Genomic DNA, 27,769 nt, shown 5'->3' with positions numbered 1-27,769 from the left:
CCATTTTTACAACATGGTGTCCTTTTTACACCATTAAACTGTATTTTAAGTCAATTATACCAAAGCCTAACAGCATTGGCCTTTATTCTGGCATAATAAAGCTTCTTTGTATTCTGATATATGAAAATGTAATTAGAAACATCGCCAATCTATATGGATAAACAATATTTGTAAAGCTAAACAACAAAAATAATATTACCCTGTGTTAGAAATGAGCACATACTATTGTAATGTATAATTTTTTAAGAACAGCACATCTGTTTTCTCTGAAACATCAGATTTTGTGCTGTCTGAGGTGTTCCCAATCTGTTTTGGTTGCTAAATGTTCTGTTTATGTGTCCTGAGGCTGAATTTCTTATCACACAGCCCCTCTGTGTTTACACTCTTCATAAACACAACTTTCTATTTCTGGTTGAAAAAAAAAAAACAAAACAGAAAAAGCCAGAACTTTCTGTTCTCATCGAGCAATGTTAGAGTAAATACTGTGCTTCCCCCTAGTGGTCAATGTTTGGTAGTGCACCTGTGCATTCAGATCTGTTCATGTTTTAAAAAACATCAACGAAAACAAAACCAGGCAGAATCTTATTAATGTAAAAGTTTATTTCAAATACTGACAAAAATCCTCTCACCCACTCCCACACAACTGAAACATTCCAAGTACGCCTGTACTTTCTGAAGTCTTAAAATCATTCCTGTGTTTCCAGTCATCCTCTTTACCATGTAAACCCTTTTTTCATGGAAGCTAGGGTTCCTCTGATTTCCCTGCAGTTAACCCGGGCCAAGATGACATTTATTTCAATGCAATAAGAGAACACAAGAAACAAACAAACAAACAAAAAAAAAAGAAACAATTTGCAAAAAACAAGAAAACAGGTCAGGTAAAAGCAGCACAAAAGTACTTCAGAGCACACAGCCTGTCAGTTCTTTATACATTCTGGCACGTGTTTATCAAAGCTGAACAAGAGACACCCTGTGAGTGGGGCTGAAACAAACCCTGCTGGTTCCTCCTCAAGTAGCGTTCAAGACCTCCTGTTCACTCTGTTTCTACCAACATGCTGCTGCTCATTCACCCGTCTCTTTAAGCAAGCAGGAGCTGTCAGCTGTCCAACAGAATACAATGTGAAATGATCCTTTAAAGTGACAGCTCTGAAGCAAATTCAACAACGCATCATAAAAACAAAGAGTGCAGAGCTGACATCGAGGCTCGCCCCAGTCCCAGTGAACGGACTTTCCCACAGGAGATCAGGACTGGGACAGAGAGACCTGGAGAGGAGAGGGATGGACTAGAAGAGGACAGGTGTTCTTTACAGGGTGGCATCTCTCAGATTTGTCTTTGAATCAGCAGCATTTACACATATTTTCATATGATACAGATTCACAAAGCCTCGAGTAGTGTTAACAGAGCGGAGAGAGGAACCAGTGAATCAGAAACCAGCTCAGGCTGTCAGACGCTGAAAGCAGGTGGGAGAAAAACACAGACGCCCCTTCCTGTCAGACTCTATTTACATTGGCTGAAACGGCGAGAAGCGACGACTCGTCCAGCGCCGGACTGAGCACGCGTTCAGGTCAGGTCTGTTTCACCCCACGGCAGATTTGACACGTTTTAAAGAGACGGTGGAGTGTGTGTGTGTGTGTGTGTTAGGGTTCCCTGAAGCATTTTCATACAAGGAGGGACGACCACTTTGATCAGAGGTCAGAAAAGCAGCCGCTTAAAGCCTGTGACGATCAGCTGAGGAGCTGACACCTGTGGTTATCAGGTTACCGGCTGTTTACTCTTTAACGCCTCTCAGATCAACAATCAGTCTGTGTGTGTGTGTGTGTGTGGTAAAAGTAGGTCTCCACTCTAAGGTTTGAGGGACGTAAAGTTTTGCTTGAATTAGTGTTTTGAAAACTAACGACAGCAGAAGAAGAGAAACCTTCTGCTGGACTTTCATGAGTGTATCCTGAAAGCTGAGAAACTCCTACTAGAGATGAAAAATTAAGTTTTTGAGCAGCTAAGAGGAGAGATTCTTCAGGGGAATCCCAAATGAGTAAAAACATTCACTGTCCATGAAGGCTGTGACTGCGGCCACTTTCATCTCCTCGATTTAGACTCGAGAATTTCGCTTGTGAGACTCTGACGCTGACTTTCAGCAATCTCTGGATCCAAAGCTGACATAAAAGTAGGATATAATCTTTTTTACTTCTTATTTTCTCAGATAAAGGCGTCTGAACTGAAGAGACCGCAGTTTGGGTGTGATGGTAGCTGCAGTGAGATTTGGCTCTGTTGGTGGTAAAGCGTCAAACATCAGAGCCAGAAACTTCCAGATCTGATCCTCGTGTGTTCAGCTCTACCATCTGTCTTAGGCATGTTAGCAGGTCTGGGCCTCAAAGTGCCAAGCTTATCACAAACGGCGTGCTTTAGAAGTTATTTACAGAAGCGTATATATATATATACTCTATGCAGGGAGCTCAAACCCCCCACCAATCTTTTAGGCTCTCAGTAAACACACACGTCTGGATGCAGCTGAGCTACGACTGGGCTCAGGTACCGGTGGATGAGGACACACCGTGTCCCCGAGCCGCAGCGTGTGTGAACACATGGATTGTCAGGACAGCAAACAGGAAAGGAGGGAAGGAAGCACGGCGCTGACGTCTGAGGGCGTGTGTGATTTGTTTTGGAAACCTGTGATCGCGAAGCTGACGCCACGCTTGTGTCACAAAATGAATCTGTTACAATCATGCAGCGTTTTGAGAGAACGAGGACTTTGAGCAACACGAGGAAACGTTTTCACGCCCGCTGGCTGAACCAGCTCAGGTTTGATCGACGTAAAGAGTGAGATGAGAGTGATCCTACATTCACGACCACATCCTCCCAGCGTGGCGTCAGAGGACGCTAAAGCAAGGCCCCGCCCACCCACAGGTCATGGAGGTGAAGTCAGCGAGCGTGCTGCGGTGATGGTTCCTGACTCCCTCTCACGCGTTAATTTGGTGTCATCAGATGCAAACAGAGAACAAAGGCATACTAACAGACTACAAAGTGCATTAACTCCCCGTCCAACCCGCCATGACGCACACCCACGGAGACGCATCCTGGAACACCCGAAACCAAGACAGGAAGGAGGCGGTGGAGCAGAGTGCGCCGAGGGGGCGGAGCTGTGCGTGGTGGGAAAGCAGAGAAGGCTGCGACCTCGCCGGGTCGCCCGAACCTTCGTCCCTCCCACCCGGCCCCGCCCACACACAAGCAAAATGAGTTCTTAAACGATACAGCTCTGCCTGACATGTCGAAGCCAGCGGTGCCTGGGGATCAAAAAGGAAGAGAGAGGGCTGGATGTTTGGGACGAGGAGGAGGAGGAGGAGGAGCGGGAGGAGGAGGAGGAGGAGGAAGGAGAGGAGGAGGAGGGGAGCCCCAGGGGGATCGGGTGCTTCTCAGGCGGCGGCGGCTAGCCCGCTAGTTTGCTGGTCACCAAGGAGGATTTCCTCTGAGGCAGGTCCTGCGGCGTGGGAATGTGGTCGCCGGTCACCAGGTTCTTGTCGGGCCCCGCCACAGGAAGCTGCTTGTTCTTCATCTTGGCTTTGGCCATGTTGTAGTCGCCCGAATCAAAGTACTTTTGCTGCGTGGGAAAAGAGACGAGTTAATGTCTCTCCTAATTTCACACAGACACACACACACACACAAACACACACACACACACACACACACACACACACACACACACACACACACACACACACACACACATCAGCAGTTGTTCTTCAGTTTCTGCTAAAACAGAGCCACACACTGGACCACTTTAAAATCAAAACCAACTTTAAACTAGAACCCACCTGATTAATCGGCCTGATTAATCGGCCTGATTAATCGGCCTGATTAATCGGCCTGATTAATTTGGAGGGCAGATTAATCAGGCCGATTATAGCCCATCACCAATTAATCAACATCGGCTAAAATGTAGCCGATTGTAAAAAATTTTGATCCGCGGAGATTCTGTCGCTCCTGCTCCTGTGTGTTAATTAATATAAGGCTACTACACAGCGTCTCACTTCATAGTGCCATGCAGGATTAACCTGGGCTTATTAATTCACAAGTTATTGTATTCGTTGAAATAATTTTTGTGAATGTTTCAATGTATTCTGTTGTAATTGTATTTATTGCATGTTTTGAAAGCAGCTTCATTGTTACTTAAAATCTAGTTTAGTCCCATGCATTAAATGGAAGATGGAACTTTTCAATAGCTAGCCATAATTTGTGTTCATATACAGTATCAATCCTGTGTATATCAATGAATTCATTACATATTTCAGTCGATATATCGGATATCGGCTTCTTTTTGGCCCCAGTATCGGTATCAACATCGACCCCAAAAATCCCATATCGGTCAGGCTCTACTTTAAACACCACAAAAACTGAAACCTCATCAAGCGTTTTTGTCTTATTCTAGGTAAAAATTAGGGATAGGCCGATTATCGGGGCCGATATTTGGCATTTTGAGGAATATCGACCTTTTTTTAAAATCTGACGGCCAATATTAAACCCTTTCAAAACTGTGTTGATTTGACTCTGATGCTTCTCTGCACAGAGTTTCTCCCTGTCTAAACTATGGAAGCCCTAGATGGTCATTTAAAATCAGTCATGTAAAACCAAACAGAAAATTAATTGAACTGCATCACATGCCTGTAAAAAGCAGCACAAACTCAATTTTGTCCAGTTTTATTGCCGTTACAAAGAATTTGGAAAGCTTTATGTACCGTAGAAAACTTTAGCTATTTATTTTTAAAGTTTTCATTTAACTTTATAAAACATGCTGCTGAGCCTGGGAGCTGTTTGATAAACATATGCTTAAAGGCATTTGATTGCAGTGAAGTGTTGGAGTTTGTATTGTTCAAATTGTTTACGCCAATATTTTCACTTTGACTGCAAGTGAATATCAGCTTCATATATCGGTTATCAACCTCCTTGCCCACTAATAATCAGTATCAACCTAAAAAAATCCATATCAGTTTATCTCTAGTAAAAATTGTCTTATTACACTCTGTTTTTCACCTAACCAGTCCAGAAAAAATGTCTGATTTCAAGTTATTCAAAGACAAAATGAGGTTAAAAAAGTGAAAAAAAATCTGCCAATGGAAGAAGAGAAATTGCTGGAAATTTTTTCTTGAAATTAGAATAACATCTAAATACAAGAAACTTTTCTCTTGTTCCATTGGCAGATTTTTTTTTCACTCTTTTAACCTCATTTTTGTCTTTAAATATCTTGAAATCAGACATTTTTCTGGAATGGTCAGGTGAATGTGGCTCAGATTGAGTCTAACAAGACATTTTTACTGAAAACAAGACAAAAACTAGGGGTGCACCGATCACCGATCTTTGAAAAGCCTGACCTGATGATGTCGATTTGTATTTTTTTATTTTTTATAACTGACAGCATACCTCCAATGTCCTAATTTTATTTTATTGAAAATCATTAAACAATACCTGTGAAACAATAAAATCTTTATGTTTTAACGAACCCCAAAGTTAAGGAAATCAGCACCGATCGATCAGTGCATGTCTAACAAAATCACTTGATGAAATTTCAGTTATTGTAGTAAAATCCAGGAAGCTCAAACACATAAGGACAGCTGGGACAGATTTCAACATGACGATCTTTGGATCACACTGAACATCTCCATAGGCTCCTGAAAGAAGACACTTAAACACAGAGCATCAGCTGTTAAAGTGTCAGTACCCATCATCCTCCTGTGTTTCAGTCTGTTTTAAAGAGAACTCCCTGTGGTGCATTAATGCAAAGAGCCATAAATCAGATCGTGAACATTTTAATAAACTCTCTGTAAAAACAGACGGACAGGAGTCTCTCAGACACCACGGCTCTCTGACGTTCACAGAGGAAGTGTGGTGAGGACTAAATGCTGTAATTTACTGTCCTGCTTCCCCAGCCTGCCTCAGCTACTCCTACTCCCCGTCAGTGATTTCCCACAATGACTTTCAACAATCTCCAGAGGTGGAGGTTGTCAGCGCCATACGCAGCACGCGTGGGTGGAGACAGGGAGAGGTAGATGTTCAGATGAAGATAAGTCATAGAGGTGGAGAATAACTGAGCGAATCTCCAAACAAAGGTAGAAGAATATCCAGCAGATGGGTTAAAGCTATAAAACTGAGCAGGAAACTAAAAATGTTGTTTGTTGAAAATCAATCCTAGTAAAAACCCACTTTCTCCACATCGCCCCCTAAAGGAGAACCACTGAAGTGAAAAAGGTGGTCACATACCCCTTTCTGTAGTCTCTTCATCAAAAAGTCTGATCCTCCGGGCTTCTGGCCCAGACCGGGGTACTTGGCTTTCAGCTTGGCCTCCTCGGCCTTCACTGGGTTAGCGTTCTTCTCCTGACAGTCCTGTGGAGACAAACACAGACGCACGTCAACACCTCCTGGTTTCTGGTATCGGTGGATCGGTGCCCCTCAAAGCTGGATCGGTATCAGTGGGAAGGTTCTGATCCATGGTGCCGATCCAGGCAAAAAGCTTTCTCCCTTTTCTTTTTTTATTGACGCTCTTGGAAACTTGATTTGGAGTGTTACCTCTGATGCTCTGTCTTTGTTTTTTTGCTAAAATTATTAATTTCTTCACATTCTGAAGCTTGGTTTTTACCAAACTGCTGGTAAATGATTAAATATTATAAATATTTTATGGCATAAACAAATATTTACTGTAGTAATTTTATCTACTCATTTTTTGCCTTTCACCTAAAACATTAGCACTCTGATCCCACAGTAGAGCAAACAGGTCATTATGTAACACTGGTATCAGACCAGGTATCGGTATCAGAAAAGTTGGATTGGTGCATCCCTATCAGGAAGTGCTCTGCTTGTGTGACAGGCGCTGATTTACGGTTGGACTGCAATTCCAAAAATGCAGCTTCTACAGGAAATCCTAAACTGGGTCACTTCAGTCTGAAATACAGGACTGAAAAAACTTTCTGCAGTCAACGGGGCTGTATACGCTGAAATCCTGAGGTTAACTTCAATACCTTTTGAAGACTTTTTTAAAAACATTTTAAAAAGTCTTAAGACCTTATCATGACTAAGCTGCTGTTAGCAACCGGTCTTTGACAGTTGTAGTTTGCATTTAATATTGTATTTACTATTTTTCTCTAGTACTTAAGCTCTATTTTTCTACTTTTTGTAATATTTAGTGTTTCTCTTAATGTCTTTCTATTCATAACAACTGTACTGAGAGAGTGCAGTTTAAACCGGCGTCAAATTTCTTGTATATTGAAAATACTTGGTGAATAAAGGCGATTCTGATTTCAACATAAACTAGGTAAACTGAGAAGGAATAAAGCTTGAAAGAATAAATCAAACTAAAGGCAGGTTGATTCCCATTCCCACAAAAAGTAACAGCAGTTATTCAACGGCCAACTTGCAGAAAAAAACAAGAATTTATTTCATCATTATCAAAATTTAGGACATGTGCTCCAGATTGTGTTATTTGCTTTCTATCAGCGCTACATACGGATGATGACTGTACGAATTGAGTTTGTCTGAGTTTGTCACATTAGCCTACGAATAGGCTAGGTTGTCACGTTTCAAACAACAGCGCTATGTAACTGTATTGATAAATATACTTTTTAAGGGCCTTAATTTCCCACAACTGATTTATCAACTTTCAATACTTTTTAAGACCCCGTGGACCCCCTGGACAGAGGAGATACCTTATGTTAGCATGAGTCAAAGCAGAGCCTCCTCTCTTCCCATCAGACGTGAGAGGTGAGAGCTCAAAGGAGAACAAACCTGAAAGGCTCTCCACAGCTTTTACTGAAATCAAACCATCAGAGTAACAAAGTTTATCGTCTCTAACGTTTGAGACCAGACGCTGATCTTAACATGTCCGTACACGTCCTCTCAGTGTTATGAAAGCAAACGTAACCAGCACTGGATGAGCTGAAGTCACAGCACAGAAAATCTTCTCCTGGCACAGCACGCAGATTAAACATAAAAACATAAAAGAGGTCAGCAGGTTAGTGTGTGAATGAGGACAGCCTGAGGGTGACTCAGGTTTGTGTTTTCAGGACAAAGAATGAAGAGCTGTGATGAGCTACCACACAGGAATGGTTGTATAACTTTAAAAGAAGGTCTCTGCTTTTACAGCAGCTCACTAAAACAAAACAACATCGTTCTGTTAAAGGTGCTGGGAGGACTTTCTCTTTGGGTGTGGACTGCAGTGACACCTGTGGTCAGAATGGGTACTGCTGGTCCAGGATGAACACTCATGAGCAGCATCACCTGCTGTCCTAAAGCGACCCCTGCCAAGGCGTCCAAAAGATTTTCTTTTAACACAACTTTCCTTTGTTTAAGAAGTTTTCCCACGATGCAAAGCGGCATGGTAACGACAAGCAAACTTTGTAAACTCCTGGTTCTGTCCCACCATTGCTCTCCTACTATTTCAAAATCCCTAAAAAACCCTCACAGGCCCTCAAAGGATCATTTCAAAAGCTTATTTGGTTTTTGTTTTGAAGCAATCATGACCTCTCACTGCACGCTGCTCGACATCAGGAAACTCCAAGAGCAGACTTCCATCTCGATAAAATCACAAACTTTATTAGTTTGTTCAGGGCGTCACACTGAAGCAGCCGTAGATAACGAGGTTTACAGTTTAATCTCAGCTCTGTCTTCATGTTTATTCTCTGGTTGTGTAGTTATAGGTTAACCCAGGGGTGTTCAACCTGTGGCCCCTGAGCCTCATGTGGCCCTTTGACTCCTTTGCTGTGGCTCCTTGTAGCTTTAAGAAATATTATAGAAATAAAGAATTTTTTTTTCTTATTGTTACAAAGGGAATTAATCAAAACAGCCGGACACTAAGTAAAATCACAATTTAATATTTTCTACTGAAAATGCATCACCTCTTGATTTAAGGCTTTGAATGTTTTTTTTTTGCAACTTTTTTAAAATTCAATTTTTTAACATTTTTTCAAATTAAGAAAAAAGAATCCAAATCTTAGCAAATTTTATTGAAATCCCCTTTTTTGCAACTTTTAGAACTTTTGGCAATTTTTTAGGAAATGAAGCAAAACGTTGAAATTGCATTTTCTGGGTTTATTTTTGCCAATTTATTTCAATTCGGCATTTTTATTAAATATCAAAATTTTTCACATTTTTAATGCCATTTTTTTAATTTTGCAATTTTTTAATTTTTTCATTGAAATCCCCTTTTTTGCAATTTTTGGAAATTTTGACATTTTTTTGGAAATGAAGCAACATTTTGAAATTGCATTATTAAGGTTTTTTTTGCAAATTTATGACAGTTTTATTTCAGTTTTTAAATTTCTAATTTTTAAAAAAATTTTGTTTAAAATTTTCAACTTATTGAAATTTCATCAATTTTTACAAATGTATAAAACTTACGACATTACAAATTTCCCTTTTTTAAAAAAAATTTGCATACTTAATAAAAATAAAAAACTATAATTTTTCACTGGATTATTGGCTTTTGTAACCTTATTGTGAAGATAGAGTAGTTTTTGTGGCTCCTTAATGACTTGAATCCAGCTGAGCTGAGGCTAAATGGCTCCTTTGAAAGTAAAGGGTGTAGACTCCTGCGTTAACTAGTTAAGAATCACAGGAAAGAGGAGCTCTCTGGGTCAGGAGCAACAAAAGCAGGAGGTGCTGACTTGTGTACACAACAGAAGAATCTGTGTCTTTCTGTGACTCCCACCAGCCAAACTGGTCAGGTACGAGTCAATCAGGTCCCTGTCAGGTGGAGGTGGAGGTGGAGGTGGAGGCCGGTAATTCGGGCCATCAGGACACACCTTGTTTGTGTGAATCACCTGCTCTGACTGCTCTTTCCAACACTCTCAGGGTGAAGTTTCTGCACGGGCATGTTCGGCTGCAGCGGACAAACTCCAAAGGCCGTTCATGCCCTCCCTGGTTCGCACACACCTGGAGCGGGCAGCGTGCAGAGCAGAGAGGACGCTCGGCCCGGAAAGCTCAAAAGTGACTCAGGACACAGGAGCCGATGCACTGACTCCCCGAGGAGAGGAGGGGGAGGGTGGTACGGGGTGTGCTGATTCACTTGGGTTCATGACGTAAAAATTTATGAGATACTATATTTGACCCCGATGCAGGGGAGCTGCAGAGTCCAGAACCAGAGGACTGGGTTTTACTGGTCGTGGGCAGAAGAGGGGAAAACATGCTGCGGTAGTTTCACAGTTTGACTTCAGCTGTGCTACTCAAACTTTAAATATTTACCCAACCTACAAGCTGAGTGATAAATCAAATCGATTGTGCAATTCATTGATTTATGACCACATTCACCTCCAAGTGAAATACTTCAAACTGGTTCTTCTTTCAACCCTGATGCCTGAACATGAATGAGAGTTCATTCCCCCTAAAAGTCTCAGTTGTTGGACCTCTGGCTAACACCTGTTTGCAGATTTTCCAAAGCACATGGAAGGAAACTGAACCCACACAAGAACGCTTTCATTCCAGCAACAATGGCACCAGTCCCAAAAGCAGCAGCTCGCATTTTAGTGATATCAAACTTCAGCCTGAAAATGGATGTGTTGTGATAGTAACCTCTACTCCTAACTCTGAATAATGTCTCTTTTTCTTTCCTGCACCTTATCAAAACTGTTTCCCAATGAACCAGGGGAGCAGAATCCCCAAAATACACATGAACTTACTTAGAACGTCATTTTTTTAGCTCGTTGTGTCTTCAGAGGCCACTAATGTGCTGGAATTTTAAAGAGGAAGTGTTAAAGTGAGACAATAACAACCTCAGTTAAGCTGTATTTATCAAAACATTTCAGGTATGTGCACACGTCTGAGTTTAACCATAAAATCCAACAGGTGTGCCGTGCACCCAGGTGAAGTAAGGCCAAGGAGAAGTCAAAGAAAAACATCCACATCTGTATTTCATTAACCGTAATATACATCCACAGTAAACATATGTTAATCATAAAGCTAACTAGTTTCTCCCTGAGTTCCTGAAAGGATGAGGCGCAGGTTGGGCCCAGCCCTCGGCATGGGCGGCTCAGATTATGATTCCAACCTGTGGCCCATTTTACTATCATTCCCATGTGACTATCTGAAATAAACACATTGCAAAAGTCTGGACTGTTTCCAACAGAAACATATTCCTCATGTGAGGTTTTCAGAAAAACATGCACACAGGCTCCCAGCTCAGCTAACTTCTTAGTGAGGAAACAAAGTTGTTTCAGAGTCAGGAGGTTTGAGCTGTTAGTGCATAAAACATAAGGATGGTAGATTAAAACTCACCTATTTAATGTTTATTATGTATCTTATATAATTACACTGCCTGGATTAAAGTCATTAAGGAGCCGCAAAAACTACTTTATCTTCACAATAAGCACATAAAAGCGGATAATCTAGTGAAAAATTATAGGTTTTTATTTTTGTTAAATTTGCAAATTTATAAAAAAAAGAGAAATTTTTAATGTCACAAGTTTTATACATTTGTAAAAATTGATGAAATTTCAATAAGTTGGAAATTTAAAACAAAGATTAAAAAAAAAAAAAAATTAAAAACTGAAATAAAAAAATGTGCAAAATTTTGATATTTCAAAAAATTTGCAGAAATGTCATTAATTTGTAAAAAAAAATAAAAAATAAAAGAAAATAATGCAACTTCAACATTTTGGCTTCATTTCCAAAATATTGTCAAAATTTCCAAAAATTGAAAAAAAAAGAGGATTTGAATTAAAAAAAAATCCAAAATTAAAAAATGACATTAAAAAATGTGCAAAATTTTGATATTTAATAAAAATGCTGAAATGTCATAAAGAAAACCTAGATAATGCAATTTCAAAATTTTGCGTCATTTCCCAAAAATTGCCAAAAGTTCTAAAAGTTGCAAAAAAAGGGGATTTTAATAAAATTTCAAAATTTGCCAAGAATTGGATTCTTTTTCTTAATTTGCAAAAATGTTAAAAAATTGAATCTAAAAAAAAGTTCCAAAAATAGCAAAAAAAAAAAAAAAATATTAATATATATCAAAGCCTTAAATCAAGAGGTGATGCATTTTCAGTACAAAATATTAAATTATGATTTTACTTAGTGTCCGGCTGTTATGATTAATTCCCTTTGTAAAAATAAAAAAAGTAAAATTCTTTATTTCAATAATATTTTTAAATTTACAAGGAGCCACAGCAAAGGAGCCGCATGAGGTTCCAGAGCCACAGGTTGAGGACCCCTGACATGGACGTTAGATAAAACTCTGATCTCAGTGCACATCCCTGCTGTTGGAGCGGCCCTGTGTGGAAATGCGGAACTCCCCCTGTCACATTGCAGATGTTGTCCCTGTCAGTGGGAGACCATCTGGAGTGTCAGGCCATGTGACAGTCAGGACTCAGGGTTACATTAGCCTCCCTGGTGTGTGTGTTTTCACCAGATCCCCTTAAATTAACCTGGTTGTGCTTCTATTTGGGGACTTTCGGCCTGTCACGGTACGTTTCAGACCCTCCAGGACAGACCAATGAGGCCCGAGCTGCTGGACTCTCCAGCCAATGACACAACGCAAGGGACAAAACAAAGTGACACAGCAGCAAGGTGCTCTGCAAGCAGGGTGAGCCACAGTGGAGACATTTCAGGCCCACGGGTGGATTTATCACACCTCTGCGTGTCTCCCGGGAGTCTCCCCCCCACCCCCGTTAGCTGCCGCGCTGAGCAAACACAGTTGACTGGAGCTAGCTGATGTTAGCCAACAACACTGAGACAGCACTGAGGAACCCACCTGTTTTTCGTCCTCATAGTCCACCTGCGTGTCGGAGTCCAGGTTTTCTGTCGACATGGTGTGTGTGTGGCACAAAGCAAGTGTCCCGTTGTACGGACAGCTCACAGGGATGAAAACAGAGGTACCGTTTGGTGTACCTGTTCTGGATCTGATCCTCCTTTTCTGGACACGACTGCTGCTCCCCAACAAAAATGGCGTAACGAGTTGTGACATCAGCCCCGGTAGGTTTTCCACCTCCTGATTGACGTATACAGTAACCAATGGGCGAGCGACTGCTGCCAACTTGGAACCAATGGGGCGTCGTTCTCAGATCTTCTCCTGATGATTGACAGCCGCGTTGTCCAATCAGCTTGATTTGTTGTAACAGGGGGCGATGCGGGGGCCGCACTGCATCAACACAAAGCACCTGTTTGACACTAAAGATAAACCACAGATTAAACTTGTCGACATTCAGTCTGATAAACTCTGTGTGATTTCAATACATGAACACATTCACAGGACTACGATTGTTATTATTCCTTACACACCGAGTACAAGCTGTCTGATCAGTGATTGGCTGCTTTATGGAGCTGTCCCGCCCATCAATCAAACAACAAGCGGGAAAGCGTCGCGCTAACATCTAACTACGACTTTTTAGCTAACCTGACTCCAGTAAAATCGGCAAAAAAAAACAAAATAAAACTCGTTTTACTACATTTAGTCCGTCCCCTTCGCAAAATAGTAATGTATTATTGACATGTGAGTACTAAATTGTTAAAGGGTTGGTTACAATTTAAGCTCACGCTGTCCTAGCAGGTGTTTGCTAGTTTTAATTTACTGTAACTTTTATGTAAAACAATATGATATCTGTATTTAGTCTTCCTCACACAACTCCTCCTTTTTTGCAGCCTGTTGTTATATCTTCCAGCAAAGTGATGGCGTGTGTTCAACGAGTGAGAACTTCACAGGTAAAATACACTGATAAATATTGTAGAGTCAGTGTTTTGAGATGTTGCAAACACACAGTAGCACTGCCAATGCAGCATGCTAAAGGGGTAGAATAATAAACTTCTGTAAAGTGGTAGCACTGGTGTAAAAATATGAAAAAAAAACACGCTATAGTGTTTAAACTGAGGTTAAATGAATGATTAAAGTGGCAGTCCACTAGTCAAGGAGTTTAATTGTAGTATACTGTCATACACGTGTGCTTACAAAACACCATGAGCAGAGGCAGATTTAGCATTTCGGGGCTAACACAAGCACAGGCCCTCTGTTTATGTCATTCCAGGGTGTGCACAGGGTCTTAAAAAGTATTAAAAGTTTATAAATCAGTTATTGGAAAATTAAGGCCCTTAAAAAGTATTAAAAAGTCTTAATCATAATGTTATGAGGTATTAAATTTTATTAGTTTTCAAGCTTTGACTCCAAACGTATTCATGGATATTTATTTTCCTCCTTGCAACTGTTACAAACTAACCTGACACACCAGACAGACACGGAAATAGTTTTTTTGCATTTGGAAAGCTGTATTTTTTCTCCTAACAAATGCATTCTTGCGTATTTTTTTCTCATTTGAAATTTAGATTAGTTCATTCCACAATTTGACTGTTTTACATTTTAGTTGTTCATACCCAAGAACCCATATAATATAAATGTTTCAGGATAAGAATGGTCTAAAGAAGGCATTTCAAGACCTGCCAAAGTTAAAAAGAATTTAATATTGCATATTTTATCCATTATTCTAAAAATGTTGAAAAAAAAAAAGGTTAAATTTGCCACGAGGTCCCTGAGGTGACTCAACCAGGATTACAATGGGTAGAATAACATGATTAGTCTATTTATCTACTGATAAACTAAATAAATATTGCTTTATTTTCTGTGTTGTTATATGTTATAAAGATTGTGAATTTAGTGTTTTATTGATGTTTTTGTCCGAGGTCAAAGCTTTGGTAACATGTTAATGCAGATTTTCTTTGGATAGAAAGTTGAGTTGTTGTTGGTCTTTGTGTTTCACATGCAGCTGTTTTCTGCTGTTTGTGTGTTGACTGTAATGACTAAGCAGACCTCGTTGTGTGTGATTCACTTGTGTCTCTCTGCAGGACGCTCAGCTGTTACCCAATCAGGTCCTCTCCGAGCAGCAGTCCTTGGTTGTTATAAAGAAACTGCTGGCTATTGCTGTATCTGGCATCACCTATCTCCGGGGCCTTTTCCCAGAGAAAGCCTACGGGAGCAAATATGTTGAAGGTTAGATTAGTCATGGAAGAGTGGCTATCAAACTCTGCTTTTGCATTTGGAAATATGTATAAAGGAGATTCTTTCTTTGCTGTTTTTCTCTCCCCAGATCAGAAAGTGATGGTGCTGAGAGAGGAGCGCAGCTGTCCTGGGGCCAGTCAGATTGTCCAGTGGTAAATATTAACAACCTTATAACCACTTACTAAACAGAGTTATGAATCTGTTCCACCGGGGAAACCACATCCTGAGTGTGTCTTCTCTTAGTGTTCAAAACTGGAAATAATACCCGTCTTTAAACAATATCTCAGTGAGTCACAACACTGACTAAACACCGCGGTACATCTCAAAACTCTGACCATCAACATACCCGTCATAACAGTTATATGATAGTATCTTCAGGCAGAGTGCTGCCTTCAGAAAGCAGACGTATGTACATGGTCAGATTCTGTCTAAGAGGGATATCAGTAACGTAAACAGGATGAACAACTACCCAGAAGCATCCTGTGTTTGCTCCTGTCTGCTGAACGCTCAGGTACGGCACATAAAAGGCTGTGAATCATACCTGTGGTGTGATGCTGCCCTACTGAACTCCAGCTTGTTTTTATATAGAGAGTTTTGTGTCTGTATAGCATCAATCAGAAGCAGAGGATACAGTATATGAAGCTGTCTGAGTTTTATGCCCACGGCCAAAATCTACAGAACAAGCTCCAGAAGTTTCCAGTCCCTGTTTATGACCAAATTAGAGCCATGAGACGTAAAAAAACACAACAGTTAGGACAGTTTGTGCCGTAAAAACATTTCATCGTTACACCTGAGCTGTTTTTGGCCTGAAATGACTTACAGCTGACTCTTCTTCTTTTTCCAGGATGCAGGGTTGTTTCGAAGCCATCCAGAAGAGATACGTAAGTCTCACCTGAGTCAGACGGCATCATGTAGACTTCCAGTGATAGATGCTCACGCTAACAACCTCCTCTTTCCTCTCCTTCCAGCTGCGAATGGTTATTTTGTCTGTAAGTATGTTTTTATCTTTTTATGTTCAAACCTCATGAGAAACTTCTTGGGAAAGAGATAAACAGAGAAATGCTTACAGATATTAGCAAAGCTTATCGTTCTGTGGAGACGAGCTTTCATGCTGATGCTGCAGCTTCTTATTAAGCCTTAATGAAATATTCATGTTGACAATCTTTATTCTGTTTTTCCTCAGATCTACACCGACCAGGAGCACCCTCAGGTAATGCTCAGGCTGCTTCTTGTCTTGGTTTATGTTTAGCAGAGCTGTTGTACTCCACAGATAACAGTCAGTTTCTGTAATAACTGCAGCTGTTTGCGCTTTTCTTACAGAGCGTGACCGAGTTTTATCAGTTCAGGATCCAGTACAACACAGAAGGAGCGCAGCTGGACATCGAGAGGTGAGTTTGTTTCTTCATGGTTTGACTTCAAGCTAACCCCTTACTGCGTGTGGGTTAAGGTATCTGTTCAGACCGTAGAACGTGTAGGACATAGATGTAGACTTCTGTCTCTGTTGTTTCCACAGCAGCAGCAGCAACACGCTGTCGATGTCGTGTGGAAACACAAAGAAGGCGAGCATCCTCCTGGTGAGGAAGCTCTACACGCTGATGCAGAATCTGGGACCTCTGCCGGACAACGTGTGCCTCAACATGAAGCTGGCGTACTATGACGATGGTAACACCAACACACAGACATCTCAAAATAAGAATCTCCAGGTTTGAGAGTTAACATGATGAGCTTCTCCTGAGCTTGTCTACGGCTCCTGTTGATGCTAAACTCTCTGAATATCAGAGCTGACTTCCATCAGTGTTCTACAAACTGAAAACTGTTTTTACTGTTGGTTTTTAACACCAAAGCAGCCGTCTCCAATAGGGATCCAGCTTTTCTGGTCCCAATACAGATACCCGGGCTTTGGGTATTGACGGATACTGATCCTGATCCGATACCAGTGTTCAGTAATAACTTGCATGCTCCACTGTGGGATAAAACTGGTAATTTTTGGAGTAAAAGCCAAAAATGAGTACATATGGGTTAACTGAAGTTAATATTTATTTAAAGTATGAGTATTTAAATATTTAACAGCAGTTTGGTAAAAAAAAAGGTCCCAGAATTTACAGAAACGACTATTTGATTTTAAAATTTTACAGCCTTGAGTCAATTTTAGCCTTAAAGTCAAGTTTGGACCGATCGTTTCCCACCAAAACCCAATACCAGGATTAGATCGGTGCATCCGTTGTCTCCAACAATGCAGTTCCCGCTTCTGATTCACCTGTTTACCTGCAGATGAATATGATTACCATATTGATCCCATAGACTGTAAAAAAAAAATGGACGTCATTTTGCTCGGCTCAAAGTGAGGTCTCCACAAAAAACTGCTCCCCCTGGTGGCTGGCTGCAGTACAGGTCAAAAAATCCGCCTCCCCAGTCATTCCAGATGGGCTGTGGTCAAACTTTAAAAAATTAATACACCTGGTAGAAATGTTTCTCACGTCTGATTGTTGTGGTGATTTGAAGATATCATTTGGCTGTCTTGTATCCAAGTCCTCTTTTTTCTGAAAAGTTTTGTTTTCATTAGTTATACGAGGTTAAAAACGAGGCTTTACGTAATGTTTAATGATGATTGACAGCTGACGTTCTCGTGTATTTTTTTCAGGGATTGTAAAATATGTCTGGAGGTAGAGTCAGGAAGTGATTCGACTCTCCAAAGAAAAAAAATATGTATTATTTTTGTCACCCAGCTCCACTCAGATTCTCCCAGAATCCCTCACAGTCTCTAGTGCACAGACTCTGGCTGCTCCTGTGACGGAGGAATTTTGGCTTCAAACCCGTACAATGATAAATGGCAGAGCCACGCTGTTCACTCTATGAACAGACTTTAGTTGATCCTAATATAAGACCATCCTGGATCTGAGACAAACCCTCTTTTCCAAGACAAATTTTTGGGAAAAGGGCTATTTAATGACAAAATCTCAAATTTTTATCACAAAGGACATTTTATTTGAAAATTTTAATAAAACATAATAAAAAATTTGTCATTTATAATTTATAAGATTTATTTTCCTCCCCCAGAAATCAGGTTTTATTTTGATTTTATTTTCTAGACAGCTCCAGATCACAGCAGTAGTAATTTAATGTTTCCTCTGTCATAGATCAGATCTATAACTAGTTCTTTTATCTAACAGACTAAATAGCCTTAGATTATGTTTCTTATTTTCATTATGGGATGTCATTTCTGTCTCTACATGGTCTTCGTAGACACACAAACAGGTGTTCACACACATATAGACGAGCACACTGTATGAAGTGAATAGAGTCAGGAAAAATAATGTTGCAACCACCACAAGAAACGTAGCCGTTCAGAGCTTCGTCCCAGAAAATAAAACACCCCATTCCCTCGTCTTATATTCAGAATGATAACGTAATCCTCTCACGAGATAATCTTGAGTCAGATTCAGTTTTTGGTTTTTGTCCCTCAGCACGACCTGATTCAGGGCTTGTTGTAACCAAAGATTTATCCAAACAGAAACTCAAATGTGTGAAGTCAACATGGTAAAGGTCAACTGGTAAGGTTTTGTTTGTCTCTGTCCCTCTGATCCTGTTTCTCCGTCTGTGTTCAGTCACTCCTCAGGACTACCAGCCTCCGGGCTTCAAGGAGGCCGATGGAGACAGCATGGAGTTTCAGAAGGAGCCGGTCAGACTGACCATGGGCGAGGTGGTCACTCCTTTCCACACCCTGAAGCTGGACATGGCCACAGAGAGACAGAGGCTGCAGCAGGTGAGTGGGAGGATCCTCTGTGAGCTCCTCTTCCTCCTCTTCTTCCTCCTCTTCTTCCTCCTCTTCTTCCTCCTCTTCCTCGTTGTCTCAGTCTGATCCGCTCTGACTGCAGTCTCTGCCTCTGGGAGCTGTTTTCTCATCGACGGCCATGCTTGTTGTCAAATGTCTGCAGGTGGACGTGAGTGTGACGGAGAAGTGGGTTCTGAGGATGGAGGAAGAGGAAGAGGACGTCATGTCTCAGGTCAGCAAACCAGCAGAGGAAGAGGAAAAAACCAGGTCATCACTACGTTTGGTGCCACACGCTTTCTCAGTCTGAGATGATGATGGTCGTCAAACCATGATGATGTTACAGGTCGTTTGTGACGTACTCTGAGATCTCAGTGAGGTTAGCTTCAGTGAGCTGACTGTGGCTGTGAGATCAGCAAACGCTCCAAATAAACGTCCTGTCTGTGTTCAGTCAGGTCAGGTCAAGTTTGTTTGAAGCACATTTAAAAACAACAACAAGGGTCTCACAGCCTGATGGAAAGACAGCTACAGATATCCTTCCTGTTTTTCTAAAGATTTTTTCTTTGCCCCGAAACAAACGTCACATCGCATCTCTTCCTTCCTTCCTTCATTCCTTCCTTTCTCTATTCTTCCTCTCTTCCTCCCCTCCTCTATTCTTTCCTTGCTTCCTTGCTTTCCTACCTGCCTTTCTTCGTGCCCTCCTTCCGTCCTTTCTTCCTTCCTTGCTTTCATCTTTTTATCTTCCTTTCTCCCTTCTTCTCTCCTCTCTTCTTTCCTCCTGGTCTTCCTTTCCCTTATTCATTCTTTTTTCAGTCCTTCATTTCTTTCCTCCCGTTCTACCTCCATACTTCCTTGTCTCCTTCCTACTCTCCTTCCCCCTTCCTTTTCTCCTCCCTACTTTCCTTCCTTCCTTCTTTTTCTCCTCCCTACTTTTCTTTCTTTCTTTTTTCCTTCTTTCCTTTTCTCCTCACTACTTTCCTTCCTTTCTTCCTTCCTTCCTTTCCTTCATTCTTTCCTTTTTTATTTTCTTCTCCTTACCCCCTCTTTTTCTTCCTCCCTTTCCTTCTTCCTTTTCCTCTCCTTTTCTTCTTTCTCGGTTTCACCCTTCCTTTCCCCCTTCTTCTTCTCCTACCTGCCTTTCCTACTTCCTTCCTTCCTGCCTCCTTCCACTCTTTCCTCTCTTCCTTCTTCCCCTCCTTCAGTCCTTTCTTCCTTTTACTCCTTTTTCTTTTCCTTTCCCCTTCCATCCTTCCTTTCTTCTTTCTTTCCATTCCTCTTTTCCGCCGTCTTTCCTTCCCTTCCTTTGTCCTTCCTTTCTTTGTTCCTTTGCGGTCCTTCCCTCCTTCTATCTTTCTTTTCCTCATTCCCTCTCCCTTTTTTCTTGTCTTTCTTCCTTCCTACCTTCCTTCTTTTCTGCCCTCCTCTTTCCTTAAAGAGATACTCTGGGATGGAACAAGTTGGGTCCTATCACAAGGTTTAGGGCAGAAATTACCCCTACAGCAGTGTTTTTGTGCAGCAGAAGCCCAGAGCGCTCACACCAAACACCCCCTCCCTGCTCCTCTGCAGGTTTCCTCTGCACTCAGACGGGGCCATATTTTACTTGACCAAAAACACAAATAAACAGACTCCCACCAAAAAGTCTGATATGGGTCTGCATTCACGCTTTATTTAGAGAATTTTCAGCGCATTACTTTCACACAAAAACACCGCTAAATAAGGCTCTAGTTCTCATTGGGTCTCTTCGTCCTGGCAGACTACCTGCGTTTGTTTATATCTGGCACGCCGTGCACGGACTGATACACTAAGCGACGAGCGCCTCGTAGCCAGCTGTGGCTCTGCAGCGGAGGTTAGCACCGTTTTACGACACGATGAGAACTAGAGCCTTATTTAGCGGTGTTTTTGAGTGAAAGTAACGTGCTGAAAATTCTCTAAATAAAGCGTGAATGCAGACTGATATCAAATTTTTTGGTGGGAGTCCGTTTATTTGTGTTTTTGGTCAAGTAAAATATGGCCCCGTCTGAGTGCAGAGGAAACCGGCAGAGGAGCAGGGAGGGGGTGTTTGGTGCGAGCGCTCTGGGCTTCTGCTGCACAAAAACACTGCTGTAGGGGTAATTTCTGCCCTAAACCTTGTGATAGGACCCAACTTGTTCCATCCCGGAGGATCACTTTAAAGTGGTGGTCTGTGTGTAATGGAGTGGAGGGTGGTGGGTTTTAGACCCTGATGTAGAGGAGCTTGGTGTGTGTCTCTGTTAGCGTGTGATGAATCCTGAAGCAGACCATGAGTTACGCAGCAAACAGAACTTCTCCTGGACTCAGGAACCGGTCGACACAGGAACTAGTTTGTTGATAGTCACTGGTGCTGCTCGTTCAGCTGACCGGCTCTGATCTTCCATTTCTTTCAGTACCACTGAATGTTAATATCAGGCCTGACTCACCTGTTAATACAGTAAAGTTTACAGCAGGAGGTTATCGTGGTTGGAAACACAGATTACAGTGAACTCTGACACCACTGATCCATTTTGCTCCAACATCACAGCCTGTTTCTGTGCTGCAGGCTGAGGCAACCTGCTGAGGAAACTCCTAAAGATTTATTGATAGTTTCTGTTATTTGAAATGTGTTGAGCAGCGTTGTTGTTGATGTTTGAACTGGGAAATGCTCAGAAGTCGACCTTTAGGCTCCGTGTCAGACGTGTGAGTCACTGTGTGTGTTATCAAAGCAGGTTGTTGTTGTCAGGTTGTTGACATACGGTTATCCGTCTTTAATCTTCAGAGCCATGTGATCGAGGACGTGGAGAAGCCTGACAACGAGAACACAGACCTGGATAACACGGGTAAATCCTCCCTCTGTCTTTACTTCAACTGTTTACCAAATAAAAGCTCCTGAAGCCCAACTCCTCACACCATAAAATCTTCCTTACCCTGCGTCGTTTCTCTCAGATCGTTGAGCATCTTTCTCTTTCTAAATGTAGAGCTGCAGATGAGTCAGCGTGAGAAGGTTGAGAGCTGCGAGGAAGTCATAGAGGTAGGTGTGATAGAAGCTGCACTGACCACAGCACAAAGGGAGCTTTGCCCAAACCAGCGTGCACACTCTGCTGCAGAGGGTCCTAAAACAAGAGTTTTACTGATGAATCAGTTTGTTTCAGGCCCAGGTTTGAAAGTTGAACACATACAGGAGGATTTCTCTCTGGAAAAGTTTTATTCTGACCTAAATGCTCAAACTTGGGCTCACGGTTGCATCAATTTCTCCATCTGTTTGCTGAGAGCTGCTGGAAAATAGGAGGCATATAATCTCACAGTGACACACTGCTGCACCTGCAACATGTGTGTGTGTGTTGGTGCTCTCAACTTCACACACCCTGCTATGGTGGGCAGTGTCCCCTGGATATTTAACATTTAAATGCAATTTTTGTCAAGGTTGGACGAGAGAAATAAAGAAGGTTAAAGGAAAGAAGGAGGTTTTCTTAAAGGTACAGAGTGTATTTGATATATATATATAAGCATGAAAAACTTGGTTGAAATGAAATTTAATCTCCATTAGTTGTTTAAATTAGTGAAAAGGGATTTTGTTGAATTAGAATGAGCATTGTATATCTGCAAAAGGAGCAAGTCCCCTTCACAAGGCCTCTACCTTGCATCACTTTGTTCCTATAGCAGCGCAAAACAATCAAACAGTAACGTGTGTTTTTGTATTTACCTGGTTTAAAAAAAGGTTCAAAGGCGTCACTGATGGTAAAACTTGAACAAATGTCATAATTATCATGTATTTACTGGAGCTTCTTGTCTTTAGATGTTGCGAGTAAGGAAGCGTGTCAATCTAGAGTCTGACCTCTAGATCTCGCTGAATGTTCGGATTGATTTCTACGCACTGTCCCTTTAAGAGGTTAAAGTTCTGTTTGCAGCTTTGTGATTCAGCAAACCACAGACTTTCTGCTTCTTTTAAGAGCAGAAACATTTGAGAGACTGTTAAACGTTAAATAAATGCTGTAAGGTTCGATGCATCATGGAGAAATTGCAAAAAGAAGTTTCTAATTTATTTATTTATTTTTTGGTAAAGGAGCAAGAATGACGCAGTGGAAGCTAAGCCACACCGTGACATTTATAGCTTTGCAAAATATTTGAACTTATTTCACAATTTTTTACTTTGTATATTTCATAGTTGCTTAGCTTTCTAATCCTCTGATGCATGCCTATAACTTTCTGAACTAATCAAATATCTGAAAAAAATCAAATTAATTTTTTTCATTCTCTTAGAAAAAACAAAAACAAAAGGAAAACATCTGAACACTGGCTGATTTGCAGTTTAGCCATAAAGCTTACTGCATTTAGGAGGAAATGACTTTACACAGCTGTCCACTGCAGTGATCGCTCTGCACCAGAAGTTTAATACCTGAAAAAATATCAAGTTAAAAAAAAAAAAAAAGATCCAATCCAACGTTATTCTTTATGCACTTTAAAATACAGACACTGTTGACCAAAGTGCTGCACAGAGAAATTAAATAATTAAATCTAAATTAAAACAAAATAAAATAAAAATATGAGGCTAATATGACACAAAAAAGGACACTGGAGACACTCCATGTAAAATACAAAAAAAATTAAAAATTAAAAATATAAAACATAATTCAAACACAATTAAAAGGCATGTTGAGGAGCAATCAAATAAATATTTAAATGAATAAATAGAATTGAGGATTACTGTGTGTTAAAGCCAGAGGAGCTCAGAGAGGTAGGACGGGGCCAGACCATAGAGAGACTCTGAGCTGTCGTGAATAAAATCGGAGTACACTGTGTGCAGACAGAGGAGTTAGATACTCTGAACCAAGCCTTGTTGTTAAAATACAACATTTAATAGGTGTGTATGTGGATTTTGGTGTTTCTGCTGCGCACAGACTTCATATTTGTAGAGTGGAGGTTGATGCTCGTTACGTCCATTATGGCGTAGAGTCCTCGCAGTACAAAGCAGGCTCCAGAGTTTGAGTTGGCTCACAGTGTAACACCGAACCAAAGGCAGCGTACAGCCATGTTTGGTGACACTCTGAGGGGCCGTTTATACAACAACGGATTTAGAATGGGAACGCAAAAGTTTTGTTGCGTTTCAGCCTCGTATTTACACGGAAACAGCGTTTCAGCCGACCTAAAACGCAAACTTTCAAAAACGTCCTCCAAAGTGGGATTTTTCTGAAATGCTGCTGACACCGTTGCAGTGTAAACAGTAAGCTGGCGTTTTCAGTGGATGTCACACTTCGCTTCGCACTTCATGTATACAACAGGACAACAGTACAGCTGTTTTTTTATTTATTTATTTATTTATTTTTTGATACGTTATTGCAGGATTTTACAGTACATTTCAGAGTTCATTTAATTCATGATTACAAGCTCATTTTTAACTTGTTTCATTTCATCCTGTTACATTTATTATTATTATTATTTTCTTTTTTTTGAGGAAGAAAAAGAAACAAAACAAAACAAAACAAAACAAACAAACAAAAAAAAAACCACGCAACAGCAAGAAAATTATCTGCAGTGACCAAAATACTACCAAAAAAAAAGATAATAATAATACATAAAAATAATTTAAAAAATAAATAAATAATTGGGAAGAAAATACAGACAAAGGGACAGGGTGGGGGGGGGTTGTTGCTAGTACAGTTGTTACGATCGTCGCGTACGACTGTGTTGATCTTGTGCTGCTGAATCTGCTGACGTTTGTTCAACAAAATGTGCATCTGTTGCTCCACTCTTGAACGATGTGTTCCCCAATACACCAGATGATCGGCTCAACTCCACTTAGGTGGAGATATCCCAAAAGCGAATTCTGGACAAGACGGTTATAGCACCACCTACAGGCCTGGCATGCTCACTATAGAGATATTTTTCACTGCGTTTTAGTGTTTTCAGATGAAACGCTGTGGTGTAAACGGGGCCTGAGCCTCTCCCAGAGCTGCTGCAGCTCCCGTTAGTTCAGAGAGGTGACGGCAGAGTGTGTGTAAACAGAGCAGAGAGCAGCTTTAAGTGCTCCTCATGGTGGAAGGCGTCACGGACCATCTGTCCCCTCTCAGATGGACACTCTGGTGAAGAGGACCTCAGACATGGAGGTGGGTCTGAAGAGGACCAGGAGTGGACGGATCATCAAATCCATAACGGTCAGTCAGCCTCTTACTCCTCTAATAAGATACACAGAAACAGCAGAAACAGCAGAAACAGCAGAAGCAGCAGAAACAGCTAGGTGACCTGAGACCATGGCTCTCTGTGATCTCTGTGTGACGCACAGGAAGTTACCTCAGCAGCTTTGAGTTTACTCAGATGTTACCTGATGCTAAGACGTGTTTATGCCTGTAGGATTAAGCTCACTGTAAATAAAATATGAGCTCATAAACATCAGGTGGTTTCCTCTCATGCTCCTGTGTTGGTCGTTGTGTGAACAGGAAACTAACCTGAAGGTCAACAACAACAACAGCAAGAAGAAGGCGACGCCTGTGACCGCCAAAGAGGTGAGAAACTCTGCGTATGAAGATCTGCTCTCTGATTTATGGAGCTGTAACAGCTGTTCCTCAACCAGTGGAGCTTTTCTGCTGAGATGAGTCTGAAAATGGAAAGTGCGTAGGATCCCGTTTGCTCCACAGATGAGTCAGCGCTGATCACTTTGGTTTCTGAGTGGGATGCTGTCTGTCGGTGCACTCAGAAAACTCAGCGGTTAGCTCAATGCTGGCTCAATGTTTCCTCTGCTGCTTTCAGGTTTCTCTGTACGACATCCCCAACAGCCAGGAAACGCCGGCCACCACCGCCGCACCTGGGAAGAAACTCAAATTCAGCGAGCCCAAAGAGCGCTTCTGACCTCACAGGAAAGCATGAACCCTGCTGCGTTGGTTTTTAAAGTCTGCTGTTTACAGAGAGTTTGCTCCTTTTCCTGTTGGTGTTGGTGTTTGTTACTCCACTGTTAGTTTAACACAAGAAGATCCAGTTAGCGAGCTAATTGGCCGCATAAAGCTCATATGTTGGTTTCAGTTGTTATGTTTGTGAACATGTTAGTCTGAGTTATTGTTTACTGAAAAAAGATTTCCTACTTGAATAAATATTTTTTAAAAATCAGGTGTTTTTGGATGTTGTAGGTCATTTAGATGAACTTGGTGATGACTCACAGTGTTTCTCAGCTGCCTCACGTCAGACTGAATGTTCACCTGTCCAAATGTTGTTGTGGTTTCCTGACAGCGGGGACGTTACTTTGGCCTCTTGTTGTGGTTTCAGCCTGAGCAGCGTGTTCAGTCTCTCCTGTCAAACGTTGATGATCAGCTTGTTTCCTGTCTGTCTCTTCTCTTCACTCAGTAACTGATGCAATGTAACATGTAGTAAGTACAAAACTTCAAACCATAAATACTCGAGTCAGTTTTAGAAACTGCAGCTGTATCGTCCTGCTCGTCTCATTGGTCAGAGCTGGTGGTTTGTTGGACGCCATCAGAACAGGAAGTCGCTTTCAAATGACCCTCAGCTTCCAACATATTGATCACGGCACTGAGATTATTAATCTTCTAAATTATGAAGTTGTCTACATCAACATTTGTTGATAAGCGCCTTTCCTTTCCTTCCTTTCTCTCTCCACTTCCTACCTTCCTTTCTGCCTTTCTGTCTTTCTGTTTCCTCCTTTCCCTTCCTTCTTTCCTTCTTTCCTTTCCTCCTTTATTACTTCCTTAATCTACTTTCTTTCTTTTCTCCCTTTTACTTTTTTCTTCCATTTTTGCTTTTTGCTTTCCCTCTTTTTTTCTTCCCTCCCTCCTTTTCTTTCTTTCAGTCTCTTCTTCCTTCCATTTTCCTCTCTTTTTCTTTCTTTCTTTCTGTCCTTTTTCCTTTTCTTCTTTCCTTTCTTTCTTTCTTTCTTTCTTTCTTTCTTTCTTTCTTTATCTTTCTTTATCTTTCTTTCTTTCTTTTTCGTTCTTTCTTTATTGTTTGTTTCTTTCTTTGTTTGTTTCTTTCTTTCTTTCTTTTCTCCTGCTCTTCATTTCTTTTCTCCCTTCTCTATTTTTGTCCATCTTACTGTCTTCCTTTCCTTCTTTCTTTTCTTTCCTTTTGTCCTTATTTTCTTCTTTTATCTGATTTCTTCCTCTTCTTCCTCTTTTTTTCTTTATCCTTTTTTAATTTTCCTCTCCTTCCTTATCTTTTCTTGCTTTCCCTTTTCTTTCTTTCTTTTGTCCTTTCTATATCTCTTTCCCTTCTTCCTCCCTCTTTTCTTCCTCTTACCTCATTTTTACTCTTCTGTCCTTTCTTCTTCTCTTTCATTCCTCCCTTCTTTCCTTCCTTCCTTTCTTTCTTTCTGCTCTGTCTTCAGGTCAAACAGTCTGAATCTGAAAACCAGTTCTGATCAAATCCAGATCCTGATCCTGCCATAAACCATCCTGACATGTTTCCCCCACAGCGCCCCCTGATGGAGAACATGTTGCTTGGTTAGAAGCAGAGTTTGCTGAGGTTCACGCAGAAAAGTGACCTGAGGGACAGGTGAGCTGTGATGTCATCAGTCTGTGACGATGGACTGGTCTGAGCTCACTGAGGGGATGATTTTACAGAAACCACTGAAAGTATTTTTACGGTCTATAAATTTGTAGCTTCTTGCTTGTAAAAAAAAGACAGAAAACACAAGAAAAGGAAAACCGAAGCCAGATATAACCTTAAGGAAATACCCAACCAAACAACGCCCAATCACAGCTTTTACAGTTAAATAAAGAGATCAATACTCCCTGTTTTTAAATACAGCCCTGAAGTGAGTCGATTGATTAACGCAGAAATAAAATTCCTGCCATGGAGGCCGTACAGTCCGCTCACCGAGCAGCTGCTGAAGATGATGTGTCCTTTGTTCATTAGAAAAAAGCTCAGCCGTCTTCTGCTGCTGAAACATTTAACAGCTTCCTCTTCCTGCCTCCGCGCCTCGGACAAAATTCAGCTCACCTCCCTCCTGAAAAACAAACCTTTATCTTTGAATGGACCCTGAAATGCCACCATTTGCATGTGAGGTGCCTTAAATGAAGCTGTTAAGTGAAAGTGGATTATATCTGTACAC

At 41.1% G+C, this 27,769-nt stretch overlaps 2 protein-coding genes across 5 annotated transcripts; one reads left to right on the top strand and one right to left on the bottom strand.

The window, feature by feature from the left end:
- Positions 1–580: 580 nt before the first annotated feature.
- ensab (endosulfine alpha b) lies at positions 581–12,933 on the bottom strand. Its single transcript, XM_074683464.1, has 3 exons — positions 12,723–12,933; positions 6,248–6,370; positions 581–3,593 (listed from the first exon to the last, which is right to left on the bottom strand). The coding sequence occupies exons 1-3, from the start codon at positions 12,777–12,779 to the stop codon at positions 3,423–3,425; spliced, it is 351 nt and encodes a 116-aa protein (XP_074539565.1). The 5' UTR covers positions 12,780–12,933; the 3' UTR covers positions 581–3,422.
- A 347-nt stretch (positions 12,934–13,280) lies between these two features.
- hormad1 (HORMA domain containing 1) lies at positions 13,281–25,781 on the top strand. 4 transcript variants are annotated; one of them, XM_074683460.1, is made up of 16 exons: positions 13,281–13,460; positions 13,610–13,669; positions 14,801–14,945; positions 15,043–15,106; positions 15,799–15,835; positions 15,923–15,943; positions 16,138–16,164; positions 16,275–16,342; positions 16,474–16,616; positions 18,560–18,717; positions 18,890–18,958; positions 21,494–21,554; positions 21,693–21,745; positions 24,783–24,866; positions 25,149–25,214; positions 25,459–25,781. In XM_074683460.1, the coding sequence occupies exons 2-16, from the start codon at positions 13,637–13,639 to the stop codon at positions 25,555–25,557; spliced, it is 1,128 nt and encodes a 375-aa protein (XP_074539561.1). In that variant the 5' UTR covers positions 13,281–13,460; positions 13,610–13,636; the 3' UTR covers positions 25,558–25,781. The 4 variants fall into 4 exon arrangements, with proteins under 4 accessions (XP_074539561.1, XP_074539560.1, XP_074539558.1 ...); XM_074683459.1 differs by having other exon boundaries at positions 16,471–16,616; XM_074683457.1 differs by having other exon boundaries at positions 16,468–16,616.
- Positions 25,782–27,769: the final 1,988 nt, after the last annotated feature.

This window comes from Halichoeres trimaculatus, unplaced genomic scaffold (assembly GCF_033239565.1).
Source record: "Halichoeres trimaculatus isolate MK-OKI-2021-1 unplaced genomic scaffold, fHalTri1.1 fHalTri1_scaffold_12, whole genome shotgun sequence".
NCBI lineage: Eukaryota > Metazoa > Chordata > Actinopteri > Labriformes > Labridae > Halichoeres > Halichoeres trimaculatus.
Note: the sequence above shows the minus strand (reverse complement) of the source record. Positions and strands in the feature narration are given on the sequence as shown.

Bases quoted from the DNA above. Each gene is read 5' to 3' on its own strand.
- ensab (XM_074683464.1), bottom strand. From the start codon at position 12,779: ATGTCGACAGAAAACCTGGACTCCGACACGCAGGTGGACTATGAGGAC. The intron at 6,371-12,722 runs GTGGGTTCCTCA...TTGTCTCCACAG, and splicing joins ACTATGAGGACGAAAAACAG to GACTGTCAGGAGAAGAACGC. The intron at 3,594-6,247 runs GTATGTGACCAC...TTTCCCACGCAG, and splicing joins TGAAGAGACTACAGAAAGGG to CAAAAGTACTTTGATTCGGG.
- hormad1 (XM_074683457.1), top strand. From the start codon at position 13,637: ATGGCGTGTGTTCAACGAGTGAGAACTTCACAG. The intron at 16,165-16,274 runs GTAATGCTCAGG...CTTTTCTTACAG, and splicing joins CCGACCAGGAGCACCCTCAG to AGCGTGACCGAGTTTTATCA. The intron at 21,555-21,692 runs GTAAATCCTCCC...TTCTAAATGTAG, and splicing joins CACAGACCTGGATAACACGG to AGCTGCAGATGAGTCAGCGT.